The sequence below is a fragment of the Muscardinus avellanarius genome (assembly GCF_963383645.1).
Source record: "Muscardinus avellanarius genome assembly, chromosome: 9".
Classification (NCBI taxonomy): Eukaryota; Metazoa; Chordata; class Mammalia; order Rodentia; family Gliridae; genus Muscardinus; species Muscardinus avellanarius.
The window spans coordinates 22,986,557-23,007,153 of NC_137795.1; the positions used below are offsets into that span (position 1 = coordinate 22,986,557).

The 20,597-nt window shown below is 40.2% G+C and overlaps 1 protein-coding gene across 1 annotated transcript in view; it reads left to right on the plus strand.

Moving 5' to 3' along the window:
* Positions 1 to 20,597, plus strand: part of POU6F2 (POU class 6 homeobox 2) — a gene marked incomplete at its 5' end in the record, with an annotated part of 485,527 nt that overhangs the window by 346,655 nt on the left and 118,275 nt on the right. Inside the window, one exon of the mRNA XM_080701414.1 lies at positions 14,865 to 15,274. Within this exon, the coding sequence (XP_080557540.1) occupies positions 14,865 to 15,274 (410 nt within the window). The remainder of the gene's footprint in view (positions 1 to 14,864; positions 15,275 to 20,597) is intronic.

The following is a 20,597-nucleotide window of genomic DNA, read 5'->3' on the forward strand; positions in this document are numbered from 1 at the left end:
GCTTGTTTGAGGAGTTAGTTATCCACACCAGGTTCATCCCCCTAAAAAATCTGTTGTGCTGATGTTTTCCCGGAGCCTGGGCGAGCTCACGGGGCCGGAGCTTACCTTAGCTGCTCACAGAGAAGTCCAGCAAGTTTCTCACCTTTGCACCCTTTAAGGCCCTTTCCTTATGTCTTTCTCCTTTCCTACCAGGTTATCTAAAATAGTTTGCCTTCAAGGAAATTGCACTAATTAAGAATTCATATGTGAACTCCCTTAACGTATGTTTACATGTTTATCAAAGATGCTTAGTTATTTTCTCTTCCATGTGAATTAACCAATTGTACCAGAATAGATAAGCCTGATATGTGCATTTAATCCTTGCAACCTTTTTAAGGATAAACTTAACAATTTCAATAGGCTTTTGCTTTTTGGGGGGAGGATGGTACTGGGGATTCAACCCAGGGGTACTGTACCTCTGAGCTAAACCTCTAGCCCTATTTTATGTTTTTATTTTGAAACAGGATCTTGCTAAATTACTTAGGCTGGCCACAAACCTACTATCCTCCTGTCTCAGCCTCCCAAGCACTGGGATTACAAATGTGCACCATCATGACCGGCCTCTTGTGTTTATGTTAAAAATAGTTCATCAGTTTTTCCAGAGACAAGTAAATAAATACACATACACATACATATATGTAATTATATACCTGTATGTATCTGTCTTTATATACACACATATATATGAAATATACATACATGTATGTGTGTATGTATGTGTGCATATGTATGTAAAAGTTCCTTTATTTATACAATAGGCATATCTGACTACAACAGAGACACCTTTGTGTTATTTCTAAATGGGATTCTCATAATTTTAGTTACATGCTTATGCCTAATTTGTGTCAAAAAAAAGCAAGATGCTTGGATAAAAATGTCAGTAAGGTTTCTTTCTTTAATTCTGAAATTCTAGTCATGAGTATTCTAATACTCATTATGAGTTTCCAAAAATAAGATAGGGCATGTGGTATCTCCCAAGTTTGTTTTTTTGTCTTTTTGCCACGGTCATTTTTTTTTGTAGCTTCAGATAATTTTTATTTTTTATTTTTTTTTAATTTTTGTGTAGAACATATTGAAAATGGCACACATTCAGACTGAGTTTGGTGCCCTCTCCCCTTCACCCACTTCTCCTTCCCCATTCTCAACAATGAGTGTCCAGGTTGACCATGCTACATTCATACTTTCACATATATTCAGCTGTAGCTCCTCCATTAATCAACCTTAGCCTTCTTCCTCTCCTATCCTCCCATTCTAACTTTGCTGAGGTTTCCCCTCCATTATCTGGAGTCCCTCTGGTATTCCTGATACTCCCTAGTTTGGGCATATTAGAGAAAACATATGTCCCTTCTCTTTCTGTGCTTGGCTGATCTCACTTAACATAATGTTCTCCAGGTCTTTCCATCTTCTTACAAATGACATGATTTTGTTCTTCCTTATAGCTGAGTAGAATTCCACTGTGTGTGTTTCTCATAATTTTGCAATCCATTCATCTGTTGATGGAGATCTAGGTTGATTCCATATTTTTGACTATTACAAATTATGCTGCTATGAACATGGGTATGCATATGTTATTGTAGTTCTCTGATTTCAACCCCTTTGGAAAAATACCCTTTTTTGAATGAATCATATTTAGAACTGGATCCAACCAAATAGTCTTGGGGAACATTTCTCAGCCTATCAGGAACAAATGTCTGTTGCTGACTCTTGGAAAGAAGGTTCATACCCTGTCTGGTATCCACTATTTCATTAGCAGAGCCAAAGGTGATTTGAGTTCTGTCCAGGTCTAGATCTCAACGTAGAGAACTCGAGAAACTCAATCTAATGTGTCCTGGACTGGATCAGAACATCTAACTTAACCCCAAAAAGATGGGTCATAAAACCAGAACTTTCAAAGAGACAGAGACTTGTCAAAGGAGCCTGATATGATTATTCTTTGTCCAACCCTTTCTCTGCTTGTGAATGACAATTTCATGGAGATCTCTATCTTATCAGAAAGTTTCCAGATTAGTATGAATATAAAATTAAGCATGTTTATTATTCAGAGACATAATTGCCACATTTGTCCCTACATATGCCCCTAGAGTGGGATATACCTGCCACCTGGACCAGACGTCGCCTCTGGCCACGACTACCCAAGCACTGGCTTCTGAGGTGCTTGTCTTTCTGTATTTCTAATAATGACTAACCTCCATTGGATAGACTCTTGCTTTCTGTCAGTATGTTCAAGCAACATGTTACCAGTTCAGTTCTTCAGTGGAGCTAAACTGTAAGGATCAAGAGAGCAGGAACCATTTCTATTTTGTTCAGTTAGTAGCATCCTATTCAATAATTAACTGACCAAAATTTTGGAAACTAGAAGCCATCTGTGAAATTAATGTGGCTTGGTTTTGTGTGTGTGTGTGTGTGTGTGCATATAGATAGATACTTATATAATTATGCACATTATTATATATTTACAATGTTTTATGTATGTGCCTATACATATGTGCATGTAACACAGGAGATTTTATATATAAATGGAAACATATAATATTATATATTATATAATTTTATGTTTACAATATTATGCATGTGTGTACATAATGTATATGTATGTATATATAAGGTATACATATACATGTATAGACATGTATATACACACACATGCCATCAATAGGACCTGATATGATTGTACTTTGACTAACCCATTATAAATTAGCTTTTGAGAATTTATAATTTGTCTCTCTGGAGGCAGTTTTCATTTCCTTAAGAGTACCTTATTGTGGCCTGTTTTATAATATAATCTCTCATAGTAATTTCTATACTGTACATCAATTCTTAGGAAGCTGTTTGATTCTTGGGCAATGAAGTTACTTTTCCTTCATGGAAAGCAGGAAGTTCTGGAGTCAACGCCCCATCCCCACCTGGAACCAATGGCTCACTGTGGGAGGGAACTGTAGAATAGGGAGCACCTGAGACAGCCTGGCCCTGAACCACGAGGCGCAGTTTAGGCTTCAGGACTCCCTGGGTTGGAATGCGGCTGGGTCATCACCTGAAAGCTCACCCTCGATGATCTTCTTGCCCTTCCCTGTCCTGCTTGTCTTGCTCTCACGCGCGCTCTCTCTGGCTTCCCTCTGATCACTTCCTTAATAAATAGCTTGTACTTAGCTGGGCGTGGTGACTCACGCTTTTAATCCCAGCATTTGGGAGGTTGAGACAGGAAGATCCAGCTTCTCCAACAACCTCAGCTAATTCGTGAGGCTTTTTGCAACTCTGTAGACCCTGTTTCAAAAATAAAGAATAAGCCAGGCGTGGTGGCGAACCCTTGTAATCCCCGTGCTTGGGAGGCAGAGACAGGAGCATCGCACAGGTTCGAAGCCCCTTGCTGGCTTAAGAGACCCTGTTTCCAAATGAAAATATAAAATAGGTCTGGTAGTATAGCCCAGAGGTAGAAGGGTTCCATCCCCAGTACCACAAATATAAATAAATAAATAAATAAATAAATAAATAAATAAATAATAGGACTGGGCGTGTAGCTCAGAGGTAGAATGCCCCTGGGTCCCATCCCTACGTAATGCAAAATAAATAAATAGTTTGTACTTAAATCCTTGGCTCAGGGTCTTCATCTGGAAGAATTCATACTTTATATGTGGACCAATAAAAAAATTAATGTCAGGTTTTTAGAACAGAACCTGGCACATAAGAATTAGCTGTGATCACACAGATGTAACCAATGTTTTGAAGCTGATTTTTTTAATTAATGTTGCATGCCCATGGTTAAAAGTTAATTTAGTCCAGAGAGCTTATGAAGTCAGCCTAAGTCCTCAGCTACACTTTTTTTCACCCTAGAACAACTCCCTCAGGACAATCGCATTGAATCATTTACAATTTCAACACCTTAGGAGGGGGATTGCCTTCATACTCCTAATTCTGAACTTCTATTGATCTCCATTCTCAATCTATTAACTTTATGTATTATCTGCTCATTTCCTGCCATAAGGGCTTTTATTCACTTACCTCTCCCACTTGCTCCTCCTCCCTCCTGTTCACAGAAATACAGCACTGTTTTTAGTTACTGTAAATAGGATATTTCAATCTCTATATGTTTTGTCGACTACAGAGGCTGCCTTGATTCCCCATCTAGTGCTCTGATCTTCTCCTCCTCCTCCTCCCACCAGCCTTCCATTTCCTCATAGTCAAGGATGACATTTGTGTTCTCATTAAGCCTTCCATGATTTGTCCTTAGATTGTTCCAAAGATGGAAAGTCAGCCAATATTCTGAATTTCAATTTGGCTGCCATATGATTTTCTCTGCATCCAAGAAATATGCTGTAGTCAGATGTCCTTCTCAGTCCAGATTTTAGCACTATTCAAAGGTAATACCCAAATGGATAGTCCTTTCATACTCTGCCATCTGATCAAAATCACAGCACATTTTATTGTATAATTGGCTCATGCTTCTTTTATTCTTATAAAACCATTACATTTTTTCTCATACTGTTTGCTTTGCCTGAAGGTTCTTACTGGACATCTTCTATTAAAAATAATATTATTTATAGAAATGTATACCTTACTTAGAAAATAGCTACTATCTTTTAACATCTTACATTTTATATTGCATAGAATCTTCCCAGTTTTTCTTTCGAAGCTAAATGATTTGTTCTATTTTGTAACAGCTGCTTCATATCTGGTTTCTGATTCTCCCAGACAGCTTTAATTTTCTGAGGTTTCTAAATTCTATTTCCATATTCTCATTTTCCTCCAAAATGTTCAATATTTTATTTTTTTGTAATTATCTCCTGCAGATATTTCAGTTGTAAGGGGCAGGTCCTCTTTCCTATTGCACTCTTGGCTAATGTATACTGTTTCCTGGAATGCGGCTGGGTCATCACCTGATCCTAGGTATTCTTTCTTAGTTTATGCTTTTATTTTACCAAATTACCTATTCAGCTTTGTGAAAAAAAAAAAGTATTCAAAGATGAGAGATCTGAGTCTTTGTAAGTTCGAAATTTGTCTTACTTTGCCCTTCCTTTGGCCAGGTAGTCTAGCTAGTAATAGAATTCTTGATGGGAAATAAGCCTCCCCCAGCATTTTGAAGGCATAGCTCCTCTGACTTCAGCTACAGGGTTTACTTATGATGGACAATTACATGGCAATGCTGCAGTGCTTTTACATTAATACAGTGTCATTGTAGGGAAATGTTTATCTTTGGTGTTCTGATATTCCACGTGGGAAATGTCAAGGTATGGCTCTTGTTTCTTTCATCTTAGCTGGCACACAGTAGGAATCTGGAAAGACATCCTTAGGACTTAGGGGAGTAGTGGGGAACTGCAACATACTGGCTAAGATTGTGGGCTAACAGACTTCTTTAGGGGAAGTGAGAGGAGACACGCTTTACTTTGGGGGTGCCCACATCTGCATTAGAACCCCTAATCTTTCTCCATGGTTTTTTGTTTTTCCCAATTCTTTAGAGGAGAGCCTTCCATTCTTTTTCGGAGATTTTAGGCATAGCTATGGACTATCCTGATGGTGAAGATGGCAGGGAGGTCAGCTCTTCCATAGGACTCAGCAAATCCCTGAATTCAGAGGAGATGCCTCATTGGAGTGCTCGGCTTCTCTTACATGCTGGGGTGCAGCTCCTCCCGAGATAGCCCTGCCATAGCTTGTTCCGCTGCTTTATGGGCCACTCATCTTTCACTTTTCTTCTTCTCTCTTTAATGAGACATCTGAAATCCAATGCTGTGCCTCAGATTTAACCCTTGTTAAATGTACTCCAACAAACCATGCTCCCTGAAATGTCAACAAAAGCAGTAATTAGTGAGGTTACCCTAGTTTCCAAAAAAAAGCCACCAAAAAGCACCTGAATTCCAGCTGTCTGTTTTCCTCTGTGTGTGTATGTGTGTTGTATTGGGGATGGAACCCAAGGACATTCTACCTCCGAGTGACACCCCCAGCCCTATTTTTTATTCTTTATTTTGAAACAGGGTCTCACTGAGTTGCAAAAGGCCTCACTAAGTAAGCTAAGGCTGGTCATGAACCTGGACCCTCCTGTCTCAGCCTCCCAAATGCTGGGATTACAAGCATGTGCCACCATGCTCAGCTCAGCTGTCTGTTTCTTTCTAACCCATATTTTTTCTTTTTCTTTTCTTTTCTTTTCTTTTTTTTTCTTTTCTTCTCTTCTCTTCTTCTCTTCTTCTTCTTCTTCTTCTTCTTCTTCTTCTTCTCTTCTTCTTCTTCTTCTTCTTCTTCTTCTTCTTCTTCTTCTTCTTCTTCTTCTTCTTCCTCCCCCCCCCCCTAGTGGCAGAATAAATTGCTATAGGGAAATTTTCTTAAGGTTTTGGAGGTAGATGGATAAGCAAGCTGCTCTGGTTGAGAGAGGAGGAAAGAGCTGCTCCCTCCCCACTTACCCTAATTTAGTGTGGACTGGTGGGAGTGCCAGGGCATCCCTGGTTCCCTGGGATGGTTCTTTAGAATGCAGATTTTTCCCTGTTCTCTGGAATCTACAGTCCTAACAAGCTCCCCTGGTGATTCTGATCTGCAATTTGAGATAGAAGGTTAGGGTCCTGAAACCACCAGGCTAAGGAAGAGGCTTGGGTGGCTCAGGCTATTAACAGTAATTTGTATGAATATTTTCCTTGGGATAATTTTTCTGTTTGATAATTTTTCTGTTTTCCCTGGACATCTCAAGCAGCACTTAGATCTTTGCCTCAAATGCAAAAGAAGCAAAAAAGACAGATTAAGGACACGTGTAGCAATATTTTTGGAGCTGATAACACTAACCATCTGTGCAATGTTGCACATCATCATCCTTGAGGCAGAATTGATTCTGCTTATTTCTAACTGTTGCCAGGAAGAAAGGCAGATCTCCCGGAGAGTTTTCACTTTTTGTGTTTTTCGAGATCCTCAATCCCCAGCCATCTACTTTTCTCCCCATATATTTAGCAAAACTTCTGCCTGCTAGTGCAAGCTAGAGAGAGATCTCCTTAATGAGGGCCCCAGAAATGGTTCCTAGTTCCACTACCAAAGGGCTAGGTGTGGGTATCTAATCTACTAACTCAATTCCTTCTGATAGGTTGTTCTAGATACTATTTTTCTGTCTTCTGGACATTTTAATGAGAAATAAAAGTGAACCATAAATACAGAGTGAGGTAGGCAAAGACAACATCAGAGAGCAGAGGGTCCCTTTTAAGTGGGCCATGAGTCCAGTGATGTTTTAAGAATGGGGCTTGTCCGAGAGGCGCTTGCCCTAGCTGAGGACAGATCCAGCTGGAGAACTCTTAGCTGCCATCCCAGATGATGCTCTGGAAGCAGCAGGTCACAGAGTTCTGTGGACAGTAAGCTGATGCCTACTTTATTTCCTCAACACGACACCAAGATGGCACAGCCTTACTGTGCCCTATGTCTAAATGTGGAGGAGGCATTTTCTTGCCATCAAAGCAAATTTATGACATGAATAAAGTATACAGTGGCCTTTCCCCTCCCCTCCTGTCTACTTGCTCTCACTGTCCCTTTTTGCCATGCCCATATGTGTCTCTTGTTCCTCATAGTAATTCATAGATCTTAAATTAGCATCTTTATCCTCAGAATGCACATTTACATTTCACATCAGCAGGCTTCAAAAGAAATGATTTGCCTGCAGCAGAGCCAATATTATTATATGTGTGCAAACTTTCCCAGGAAGTTTACTACTCATCACTAAGCAATTTAATTTTGGGTTCTATAGCTAGGTACCTGTACCACCTCATCTCCAGAGCACAGCCATAGAGGATAAGCAGGTACCTTTGTTCAAGCCCTTGTGGGAGTAGAGGCTATCCCAACTGTCCATGTAATTCTGTGATACTGACAAACTTTGGTAAGCTATAGACCTAAGACAGACTTGCTCAGACCACACAGCTGTGTAGACTTGATGCTTCTGCGGCTCCATCAGCACAGCCCTTGCTGGTGACTGCCCTGACTGCTCAGGACCACAGAGCCATGCAGAGTGGAGGAGAATACTCCATCACAAGGCCGTGTAGATTGGTCCCCAGAGCATAATATAGAGAAAGAGTGATTTTTTTCTTCTTCTTGGTACTGGAGGTTAAATCCAGAGGCATTCTAACTCCAAGCTAACCTCAAGTCCTATTTTATTTTTTTTATTTTGAAACAAGGTCTAGCTAAGTTGTTGAAGGCATAACAAAGTTTGGGCTGGCTCAAACCTGCAGTGATCCTGTCTTAGCCTACTAGGAACCATGCCCAGCTTTTAGCTCTTTTTTACTATAGTAAAATGCATGTATAAAATTGTCCATTTTGGCCAGGAGTAGTGGCGCATGCTTTTAATCCCTGCGCTTGGGAGGCAGAGACAGGAGGATCGCACAGGTTCGAAGCCAGCCGCGTGTGCTGGCTTAGGAGACCCTGTTTCCAAATAAAAATGTAAAAATAGGTCTGGGAGTGTAGCCCGGAGGTAGAAGGGCTTCCAGGAACCCCAGTAACACCAAAAAAAAAAAAAACATTGTCCATTTTGATCATTGATCCTTGACAATACTGTGCAATCATCACCATTATCTAGTTCCAGAACTTGTCATGACTCCCAAGTCCCATATCTGTTAGCAGTTACCCCCATTCCTGTCGCCCCTCAGACCCCAGAACCCACTACTCTGATTTCTGGACACTTGATATGAATGGAATTGTATGATACGTGGCCCCTGGTGTTTTGCTTCTTTCACTTGGCGCCGTATTTTCAAGATTGCTTGTTTTGCTTCCTCTCACCAGGGGACTGGGCTAAGGATGGGTTTGGGGAATTGCTACCACCATACTCTTGGCAGGATTCTTGGTCACTCTGAAGGTTAAGCCCTGCCTTTCTCTTCAGCATGGCTCTCCTTCCCTCTAGACACATTTCTGTGAGGTACCCCAGACATGCCGAAGTGTGTAAACATCAGCACACTTTCAAACTTAATCCACCACTTTGCCCACATATGCCTGAACCCAAAATGCTCAAGAAAATGCTAAGTGAATATTTCCAGTAGAGTAAGAGTGTGTGTGTGTGTGTGTGTGTGTGTGTGTGTGTGTGTGTGTGTGTGTGTGTTTTACTGGAGATGGAACCTAGGGGTATTCTACCTCTGGGCTACAACCCTAGCCTTATTTTTTATTTTTTATTTTAAAACAGTGTCTCACTAAGTTGCAGAGGACCTTACTAAAGAGCTGAGGCTGGCCACAAACATGTGATCCTCCAGTCTCAGCCTCCCAAGTACTGGGATTACAAGAGTGCGCCACCACTCCTGGCTCCAGTAGAGTAATTCTAACAGCACAATATCACACCATGACAGGAAGCAGGCGAGGGTACTGCTAACAATCACACTTCCTTTAGCATTGATTACCATTTTGCTTTCTGTCCCTTCCAAAGCATAGGGACACACTTCTATTTTTCCAAATCTTTCATGGACTTGCTTTTCAAATGCAGGTACCATCAGCCTTCAGAATCTTCTAGTTCCACACCTACAGATTCAACCAACAGTGGACAAAAAGTATTTTTTGAAAACTTCATCTGTACTGAACACATACAGACTTCTTTTCTTGTCCTTATTCCCTAAACAATATAGTATAACAGTGACACAATCCTGGCATGGTGGCACATGCCTATAATCCCAGTACTTGGGAGACTGAGACAGAAGAATCACAGATCGGAGAGATTTGAGGCCAGTATATGGTAACTTCATGAGATAGTGTTTCAAAATAAAGAATAAAAAGAATTGAGGTGAGAGAGAGAGAGAGAAAGAGAGAGAGAGAGAGAGAGAGAGAGAGAGAGAGAGAGAGAGAGAGAGAGAGAGAGGAACTATGTCATCTGGTATATAATGTCTTTTAATTATAATATCTGATAATAACTAGTATTTTAAGTTATCTAGAGTTAAAGTATGCAGGAGAACTACATAGGTTATATGTATATAATATGCTTTTTATATAGAAAAGACTTGAGCATCTGTGGATTTTGGTCTCTGTGGGAGTTCTGAAAGCAATCCCCTGTGGAAACCAAGGGAAGCCTTTATCAAAGATTCAAAGTGAAAAATACCTCTAATTACAGAGGAAATATTGAACAAAAATAGAAATGTAGAATTCTTGGCTACTCTTTTATCATATTAAGTTGTCTACTTGGGAAGTTTCATGCCACTGGAATTTTATTTTGTGTTGCCGTTTCAAAATTGTAATTTTTTAAATTTTCAAGATGTATTTCTGTGCATCTCTTCTTCTTTTATAGCCACTGTTATTAGAGTTCACTTTAAACACTGGCCCATGTAGCATATAGTCACCAGTTTCCATAGAGGAAACAATCATAAAAAGACATAAATACCAGGGAAGAAAGTAAAATCTTTAATCTTCCCTGCTTGTGTTCAGAGTCCACCCCCAAGAAGCATCATTTTATCCACAAATATTCTTTGTAGTTCAAATATGTCCTTGAAACTTTCTTATTTTGCTCAGTTTGGGGGGGGGTTGTTTGTTTGTTTTTGGTTTGTTTTGTTGTTGTTGTTTTTGTTGTTGTTGTTGTTTTGGTGGTACTGGGGATGGAACCCTGCTACCTCCGGACTACACTCCCAGACCTATTTCATATTTTTATTTGAAAATAGGGTCTCTTAAGCCAGCGAGACTGGCTTCGAACCTGCGTGATCCTCCTGTCTCCGCCTCCCAAGCGCGGAGATTACAAGTGTGCACTACCACGCCCGGCATTTTGCTCAGTTTTTAATCCTTCTGCATTTATATTTCATTATCAGAAGAATCATTTAGAGGCACTATAGTTTCACTTTTTTCTTGGTCTTGATTTCATTTTCATATTATTGAATAGGTGGTTTTGGCACTTTGTAGACTGGAGCTACATTATTGTACATTTCCCTTATGCAGGACTACCTATACCTGAATACATTTTTATTTTTCATCATTTGTTTCTTACAAATGCCAGATTAATTTATGTATCTCAAAGAGGTTTTGCTTAGGTATGTGACTTCCCAGTCAGTCTGCTTTTGCAAGAAATATCCCAGTAACATAAGCTCACTGACATAAAGCATGGAAGACACATTTGGGACCCTGTCTCATTAGTAGGTTAGGGTCTGTTGCACCTACTCTTCTGCCAATATCTATCTGCCAATATTTCCCAGTCTTTTCCTGTTTCTAAATGTTGATTTAGATAAATGCTTTTCTAACCAAAATGAAACAGTATGGTGTTTAAGTCACCCATGAAAATAAGCACTGGCATACAGACCCCCACCCAAAAGAAGCCCAGATGGGCTTGATTTAAATCAGGCAGGAAGCCAGATGAAATCAGGTTCCAAAGGTCTGTTGCCCCACCAAAAGGGAGGATCTTCCAGATTGTAGAAGATTGTCGAAGGGCAGAATTGAACTGGACTCCCTGGCCTTTAATCAAATGTAATTTTGTACAATACAAGAAGGGAGGGGAAAATATCAAAGTAGGCCTTCCTCTTAAAGTTCTAATAAAGGGGAGGATGGCCGAGTAATTTCTAGCTCATCTCTATCTCTAGCATCACATTCTGAGTTCAGGACACCATGGGCTTAGGGCAAGGCAGGGCACACCTGGACAGTATGAATAACCTTTGAGAGTTTCAATAGCCTGCTGAGGAATTTCTATCCATCTAACTCACTTAGGTACCCTACATCGTACCTAAGATCATAGAATTGGTATTTGTATCCCTGGGAATGGTCAGCTTATCATTTCACCAAGACAGCTATGCCTTGCTTGAAATAAACCTGACATATATTTGAAATCTGACTACACCAGATGTTAACTGGGAAGACGCAGATTCTCACCATTTTTCTTGGATAGCCTTTCTATCTTCCTACAGTTTAAGTCAGTCATTTCAAAATTTCTAGCCCAGCGTGGTAGTGCACGTCCTCAATCCTAGTACCTGGGAGGCTGAGAAAGGAAGATCGAGACTGACCTCAGAAACTTAGCAAGACTTGCAGCAACCTAGCAAGACACTGTTTCAAAATAAAAACTTATAAAAAGGGCCAGGGGTGTAGCTTGGAGGCTACCTCTGGGTGCAATCCCCAGTGAACACACACGCACACACACGCGCACACAGCTTCCTAGACCTCAGTTCCAGGCAGCCCTTTCTCTACATTGTCCCTTAACTACCTTCAGAAGTGGACAAGCTATGCTGTCTTCCAGGTTCTCCAACCTGGGATGTCCTCTACCTCTACCTCACTGTCCTGACCCTCCTGCCCACATCCTGCCCCTGCCAGGTATGTGCCTCCATGGCGCAGCTGCCTCCAGCCCACACGGGACCCCTCCCGATTCCCCAGCCCTTCTTCTCAGTTTCACAGCACTGACCATTTAGTCAGTCACCAGATATCCATCAAGATATACCTCTAGCAGGATTCTGTAATATACCCCAACTCAGATTGTTTCTTATGAATTAACCTTAGTTCTCTAAATAGATTGTAAGCTCTTTGAAGGCAGAACTATGTCTCCTTTTCAAGTTCTACATATTATCTGGTATTTTACCAGTGTCTAGCTAGTATTCAATAAATTTTACAAAATGATTCTTTTTATTTTTTCATGTTACTAAGGATTAAAGCCAGGGACATTCTACCTCTAAGTTGCTGAGGTCTTGCTAAGTTTCTGAGGCTGGTGACAAACCTGTGATCTTCCTGTCTTAGCCTCCCAAGAACTGGGATTACAAGCATGCACCACTGTGCACAGCTCAAAATGATTCTTGTTTTTTTTTAATGATTCTTAACTTTAGAAAAATAATCAAAATTGTCAGAAACCCCCAATATATGGTTCAATATACACACATATTTCAAAAACATATTTGTTGTATGAGGCAAGTACATCATATGCCAAATGATATATAATTTTCACAAGATTAATTTTAATGTGCATTTTTAAATAAATAGGGAATAGCTTAATATTGCAAAATATTGCTTTTGGGAATCTTTACTAATCCTAGGTAAGAATGGAAAAATTTTGTAGCCAAAGCCCATAAGTTCAAAATCAATTCTTGTTAAAATTTATTTGTCCGTAGATTTGTTGAAACTTGTAAATTGTGACTTAGGCAAAGAAGGAAGTGATCTTGGTTTTTAGCAGTTATTTTCTCTAGAGCATACTTTGGCTTTCTGCAGCAGAAATTATTTAGTGCTAGATGGTCATATGAGGACAAATTTGGGGTACTCAATGCTAAGCTCTTATCTTTCACATAAGAAGAAAATCTTGAAAGATTATTTTATTCTCCCAGTTCCGTGCTTGTCCTGGCAGTACTAATGCTTTAAGTGTGTTATTTTTAAGGGGTTTACAATGAGCAGAGATTATTTTAAGTACTTTCTAATGTATCCAAATGATCCTATATAGTTCATAGTCACTGTCTCAGCCAACATCCTCAATGCAATAATCTAAAATGACTGACCATGCAAGTAGAGGAAGAAAGATTTATTTGTTCATAAGTTTTTGGAGATTTTGAGTTCCATTCACATGAGGCCAGGGTTTGAAACTCAGGGTACGAGGGTGGGAGCAAGCAGAGAGGGAGCACACAGAGGTTCACTCTCACACCATGGAGGCCTGAAACAGAGAACACAGCAAGCAGGCAGACTCAAAGACACAAGCACCCTCGCTAAGGCCTCACCCTCAGGGTCCCTTCTCCAAGCACACCCCAACCGCTGGCCTAGGTTACCTTGATGGATTTATCTATTGGTGATATTGTAACCTCATTATATCAACCCTGAGCTCCTCATGGGACATTCTATATCTGACCATAATGATAGTCACCTACCATACTCCTCTGGTTTGGAGGCTCTGTCTCTGACCAGCATGCAAGAAAATAAATAAATAAATGAAACACAGGTAGGCAAAACTGAGAAGCACATACATGAGAAACTATCTTTAGACTAAGAAAGAAACAAAACAAAGAGCAAAACAAAACACACGGTAGAAACCCAAAACTAAGATGTCTTAGCAAATTGGTGGGGGTCTGAAGGAGCATGTGAAAATGATACTCTTAATTGTATTGATGATGGATGAAAAGAAAATTAGAGGCAATTTAGTGTTCTGTTCTTAACTCCAGTCAAGCATTTACCAAAAGTACTTAACTAGTTGAACTTTGAAAAATCCAAGTATTATTTGAAAATCCAAGTATTAGTATGTGAGTGTATTTCACAGGGAGAAAAAGTACTTAAAAATAATCTCCATCCCTTGTTTGCTCACTTTAAAAGCAAAGTTTTTGATGTAATGCCCACTACCTTTAAGAACAATGTCTGATATAGTACATTTTAGTTCTCAGTTGTAAAATTTTCCCAAGAAGTGATTTTATTTCTCCCAGAATCTCACAGCCCTCCTAAATACCAAAGAGCTTGAGTAAGAACAGCTGCTTTTTTTTTTTTTTTCTTTTGCTTACTGGGGATAGAACTCAGGGGCATTCTACCTTCCAGCTACATTCCCAGCCCAATTGTTTTATTCTTTATTTTGAAACAAGGTTCTTAAGTTGCAAATGGCCTCACTAAGTTGGTGAGGCAGTCCAAGAACAGTCCTGTCTCAGCCTCTCAAGTACTGGGATTACAAGAATGCACCACCACACCCAGCCGGAGAAGAGCTTCTATAGGAGCAGACCATCAGGACACAGCAAGGAGCAGGTGCAGTGACACACACCTGTGATCCCAGTACTTGGGAAGCTGAGACAGGAGGATTGGAGGTTTGAGACGAGCCTCATAACTTTGTGAGACTCTGTTTCATAATCATATTAAACATAAAGGGCTTGGACTATAACCAGGAGGTAGAATTCTTCTGGGTTTAATTCCTAGAATGAACGAAAGTAAGAAAGATTGATTTGTGTCGTGTGTGTTTCACTCCTCCACTTTCCCTTTCTTTCCTGCAGCTACCTCATCCCTGAACTCCCAACTGCAGCAGCTCCAGCAGCTTCAGCAGCTCCAGCAGCAGCAGCAGCAGCAACAGCAGCAGCAACATCAGCAGCAACAACAACAGCAGCCGCCTCCACCACCACCCAGCCAGCACCCACAGCCAGCCCCGCAGGCGCCTTCACAGTCCCAGCAGACACAACCCCAGCCCACTCCGCCCCAGCAGCTGCCACCTGCCTCCCAACAGCTGCCAGCTCCTCCGTCTCAGCTGCAGCAGGCACCTCAGCCTCCGCAGCACCAATCTCACTCTCACCCCCAGAACCAGAACCAGCCATCTCCAACCCAGCAGAGTGCAAGTCCCCCTCAGAAACCCAGCCAGTCTCCAGGACATGGCCTCCCATCCCCGCTCACGCCACCCAATCCTCTACAGGTAAGCTCGCCTCCACCCCCAGGAGCACAGAGGACCTATGGAATAGTGCCCTCCCAGAGGCAGAGGGCCAGCATAAGTTAGCATCCAGTTCTGTAGCCTCTAATTCAAACTGATCTCTTAGACACAGAGAAAAGGAAGCAAATAGCAGGCAACTGGGGATGCATGTAAAGGAAACAAATAGAAGCCCACCGATGTTGCCCTCCGAAGGATAAATGTTATCTCTTTCCTTCTGTGAGAGGCCAGCACTGTAAGTGCACTTGTAGCCTGTAATAATTCCATTTTATGATACTTTTTGAAGGCAGCAAAGATAGCATCCAATTAAAATTATTACTAGCACAGTTTTGTAGCCCCGTGGAGAACTGCTTCCACTGTCCATGAGGCATGGTGGTTATTTCTCTATATTATGAATACAACAGTGTCTTACCTTAAGTACTTTCTGCTCTTTTGTTTTTATTTTTCTAAAGACTCTCTGGGGTTAGCAGGGCAAAGAAATTTAGCCCCAGTCTTATGTCCCAGATTCCAACCATTACTCCACAGACTTGTTAGTGTTAGAGCCTCAGCAAATATGCATCTTTACAGAGAAAAGCTGCTATGTATTTCCTTTGTTACTTGTGAAGCTGAGGGCATTCAAAGCAGATGCTTCAGGTTAATAATGGAAACTCTTCTTTAATCTACCATTACTGAGGAGGAGGGAGAAGAGAATACAAGAATATTTAACTTCAAACATCAGAAAGCCATTCTTAACTTGATGCCTTCAATACAAATTAGCTTTCCAACCTAATGACTGTGAGATCAGCACATCAGATCTAGAAACTAAGTTGAGCAGTCCATGCTTTGACCCGCATAGCGATGACTTGGTGTGATTGTAGTAGGGTGCCCAAGTCCAGCAGAGCGGCAGTGTATGCACTCAAGTACCAACTCACCTCGTGTCTTGGTCCCACTCTCCATTCCCAGGATGACAATGGTGATACATTCATGGCTGCTAAGCAGAAAAATATGTACAATCAAGACACATTGGTACACAGGCAGAAGGCAGGTGGACTTGGAATTTTAGTTGTTGTCCCATAGCTTCGTCTCTTTGAACTTGGTCCAAAGTTTTCCTGGAAATTAAAACATGTGGTAAGATGAGTAACTGTGACTCCCAGACACCCGAGTCAGGGAGACTTTCAATTTCAATATTTTCCTGGGTCAGTTTGAAGGTGTATTTTTACAAATCTTATAAGAGAGAGACATTGGACTGAACTGAGCAAAAAACTAAAAAGAAGTCTTCACTGAACCACTGAAATCTAAAGAGAGAGTAGGTGTAATCAAATTTACAAAATGCACAATTTATGAAACTCTAATTTTTTAGCATCTCAAATTCAATTCTAATATACTAAAGAATGAGTTTAATTCTTTCTAAAGACAGTTAAATTAGATGTACCTATATACAATGTGTCTTAACACTGCCTCTCTCCTACATACCTATTTTGGTAAAATTACCAAAGGAAAAGTTGCCCTGGTCTGAAGAGTGAAACCACTTAAATCTGAGCCCAGCATTTGTATGTAAGTCCAGCATTGTTTCCCATTAAGTCAAAACTGTCTTGGAGCTCTGTGGACCTCAGCCTTCCCTGAATACTGAAGCATCTTATGAACATCAGCCAGCCCATGAAATCTCTCAGTGTACACACGCCCCGCTGATTGGCTGTGATAGGACCGTGGCTGCAGTGACCACTCTACCACACAGAAATAGATATAAACTAATTTTTAATAAGCCCATGTCTATAGAAATAGTACTTTTTTCTTTGCTACAGGCATGTGTACAGGAAATGACAAATTTTATAGTTTAAAATTTTTTCAACACTAGCCATGGAGTTTTTAAGTTTGGGGAACATGGCATGTTTGAACTTTTTAGAAAGAACACTACTTTAAAAAAGCTACAATGATATTAACTCTCAAAGGTGCCAATCTTTGTGAACAAGAATTATGTGTTTTTGCTTGAAAATTATTAAGGGGAAAATAATAAAGGTCAACTAAATTTACATATAAAAGCCTAAATATCATTTTATAATTCTTTATTTTCATGTAGGCTTTGTCTATTTACATTATGCAGAATCTATCTGAGAGATATTAGTTTAGAACTATGAAATGTAGATTATTAGGAAAAGCCAGTACATGAAAAGGATTTTTACTTAAAAAATTTTGAAGGATGATAATTATTTCTAAAACTATAAGATTATAGTCATGTCTTCAGAAAAATAAAAAATAAAAGGTTGTGAAGGTCAATAAAAGTAGGTTGTGTGAGGTCATTTCTCAAGATGAAAAAATATTATTAGTGCTAGCAGGTAGTAACACTCTAGACAAAATTCTCCAAATAGCTCTTGTCAGATTTTTCTGTAAAATTGCAGTATAATTTTATTTCACTCTTTTACTCAATTCCATGAAATGGATTGCATTTACAAAACCAGGCTGTTGTTTCAAGACAGATATGAGTCTAAAGTATTGTTCCTTCAGAGAAGCCAAGGTAGGGAAATAACTTTGTTCATTATTTTGGTCACTCGGGGCTGTAGGAGAGTGGAGGCCTATATACAGTGGATCCCAGAAGCCGGCCCCTGCAAGTCTGTCTTCAGTTCTCCATGGAGACTCCAGATCTGCCTATTTGCAACTTCATTCTTTCCCAGGAGGCATAAGGATAGAAGTTCTAAATAGAAAGCACAAGCTTTTCCAGAGCAAGGCAGTCTGTATGAATCATAGGTGTGGGTATAAAACCCAAAGTCAACTTCTAAACAGTGTTTAAGAAAAAAATGCATCTGCAAACTGAATTTTGACCTTGGATTCATGTTGGATATCAGCTAACAATTTTAATTTCAGTATATAATTTTGATCTGGATAAAGTCCATTTAAGCATAAGGATAGTGAAGTAAGTGCGTCCTTTCCACCACCTTTGATACAAATTTCCTGAGGACACACTTTGGAATTTTATTGGCTGTTGAAACCACTATAGGAGTGTGTATTAGCATTGAGAACATCTTATGCTCTGGAGATAGACTGGGCCTGGTTGGTGCCCAGCTACAGTGTCTGAGGAAGAGGACAGGTGGAGGGTTTGAGGCCTCCCTTCTAGCTCTGACCCTGCCTCTAACTAACTCCCAACTTTAAACAGTTTTATAGCTGTCTAGATTCATTTTTCTCATCTGTTAAATGCTGATTTCTAAGAGTTTGGCGCGGAGGAGGAAATGGAGGCCTGGCCGTCTATGATCTGAATGTTGGCAGGCCTGTGGAATTTTATTGGCTATTGAAAACCTGATGGTCTTGAAGATTCTCTGAGTATTTTTCAAGGTCAGGTGAATTTCTTCCCACTCAGCTGGGTGGCAGAGTGGAAAGAGAGCAGGGGACACACATAAGTGGGATAATGATAGCAGAGGCAGACTCTATCTTAGCCAAAGAGTCCAAATTAAAGTCAAGTTTTTATCCTCAGAAAGTCACCACTCTAAGCTCTGGTCCCAGATTGGTTTTTCACACCTATATATTAGAGAAGCTTAAGAAACCAAATGCTGCATTTAACCTGGGCCTTCTGCGTACCATCTTGCACGGCAGGAAGTAGGGTAATCTTTTCCTTTTCTTGTATTGCACATTTTAATAAATAACAGAGGGGGAGAGAGAGATTGCTGGAAATCGGAGTGTTTGTATGAGGAATGAGAGGGCATGGTCACCTACTCAGAGGTGAAGGTGCTTGAGAGAGAATGCAAAATGTACTCTCAAGTGTGTGTATTTGTAAATGTAAAGGGCTAGTTGCCACTAAGGCTTAGTGCAATAAGACTCCATTGGAATTCCACCTTTGTTAAACAGTGGATACAGCCTTCTGATTCTCTCATCTGGGATGTTTTTATACTGACAAACTTAGTCCTACGTTCCAAAGTACATATGTGATGGGAAAAGGTAGTACATTATCACATTTTAAAATAAAGAGCCCAAACCCTTGAAAGCTATATGATTTTCATCTCCTTTAAAACAACTGATCTTCAATCATGGGTCCCTCCTTCCACTGTGGAAAGTTCCCGTGTCCTAAGCCAAACTCCCTCTTCCCCCAGCAATTAGTCATGATCAATATGACACTATACTAGTCAAGACTCTGTAGATCTAAGATTTTTCATTTATAAAGGGAGACAGTAAGCTGGGTGTAGTGGTGTACACCTGTAATTACAGTACTAGGGAAGTTGAGACAGGAGAATTCAAGGTTCAAGGTCAGCATCCTCAGCAACTGAGGATGACCCTCAGCAACTTAGTAAAACCGTGTTTTAATATAAATGAAGTAGCTGAGTATGGTGGCGCACGCTTGTAATTCCCGCACTTGGGAGGCAGAGATAGGAGGATCACGCAGGTTCGAAGCCAGCCATTCTGGCTTAAGAGACCCTGTTTCCAAATAAAAATATAAAAAATAGGTGTCCGGGAGTGTAGCCTAGAGGTATGAGGGTTTCCAGGAACCCCAGTATCACCAAAACAAACAAACAAATAAACAAACAAACAAAAATAAATGAAATAAAATAGGTCTAGGGTGTCACTCAGAGGTAGAATTTTCCTGGGGTCAATCTCAAGTACCATTGAGAGAGAAAGAGAGGGGAAAGAGAGAAAGAGAGACAGAGAGAGAGAGATTGAATACTTTCTTGCACTACTTTCCAGAACTTCTTCAGTTCTATTTGGGACTTTATGTTACAAATTCCTAAAACTCTGTTGTGTTGCGTGAGCTACAGGAATAATCGCATAACCCTTGTGTGTCCTTTATAAAGTCTCATAGAACTCAAACACACACAGGACTGATCACTTGCAAAATTCTCCTAGTTGGGACCTAGACTAAGGTGATGCTATGAGGCCCTCATCTCAGGGGCAGAATTTAAAGGTGCAGCCAAAAGTGCAATAGTAAAGATTGATATTTTAGGCAGCATTTTCAAAATCACAGTAAATGATGAGAATGTCAAAGTCTGAACTGCAGGGTCAATACAGCTATGATCTATACCTGAGTCTAAGGCAAAAGAAAAAACCAGTCATACTAATACTTCATTGCTCATGAATCTGGGACATTCATTTTAATTTTTAAAATATCGTATTAAGATATTATTGATTACTGTGTTTTGGGACCTACCCTTAAATTTTGTGCCTGTGATGAGTGCCCATTCACTCCTGAACTGGCTGTATAAAGGTTTTAGTTAACAAATATTTCCTTGAGTCAACAGCATTCCATCCAGTGTAAATTTCAACTAGGTGTTGGGTCCTACTTTCTAATTGAACTTGAAAAATGCACAGAATTTTGCACAGCAAAAAACAAATGCATGTTGAATAACAAATTGAG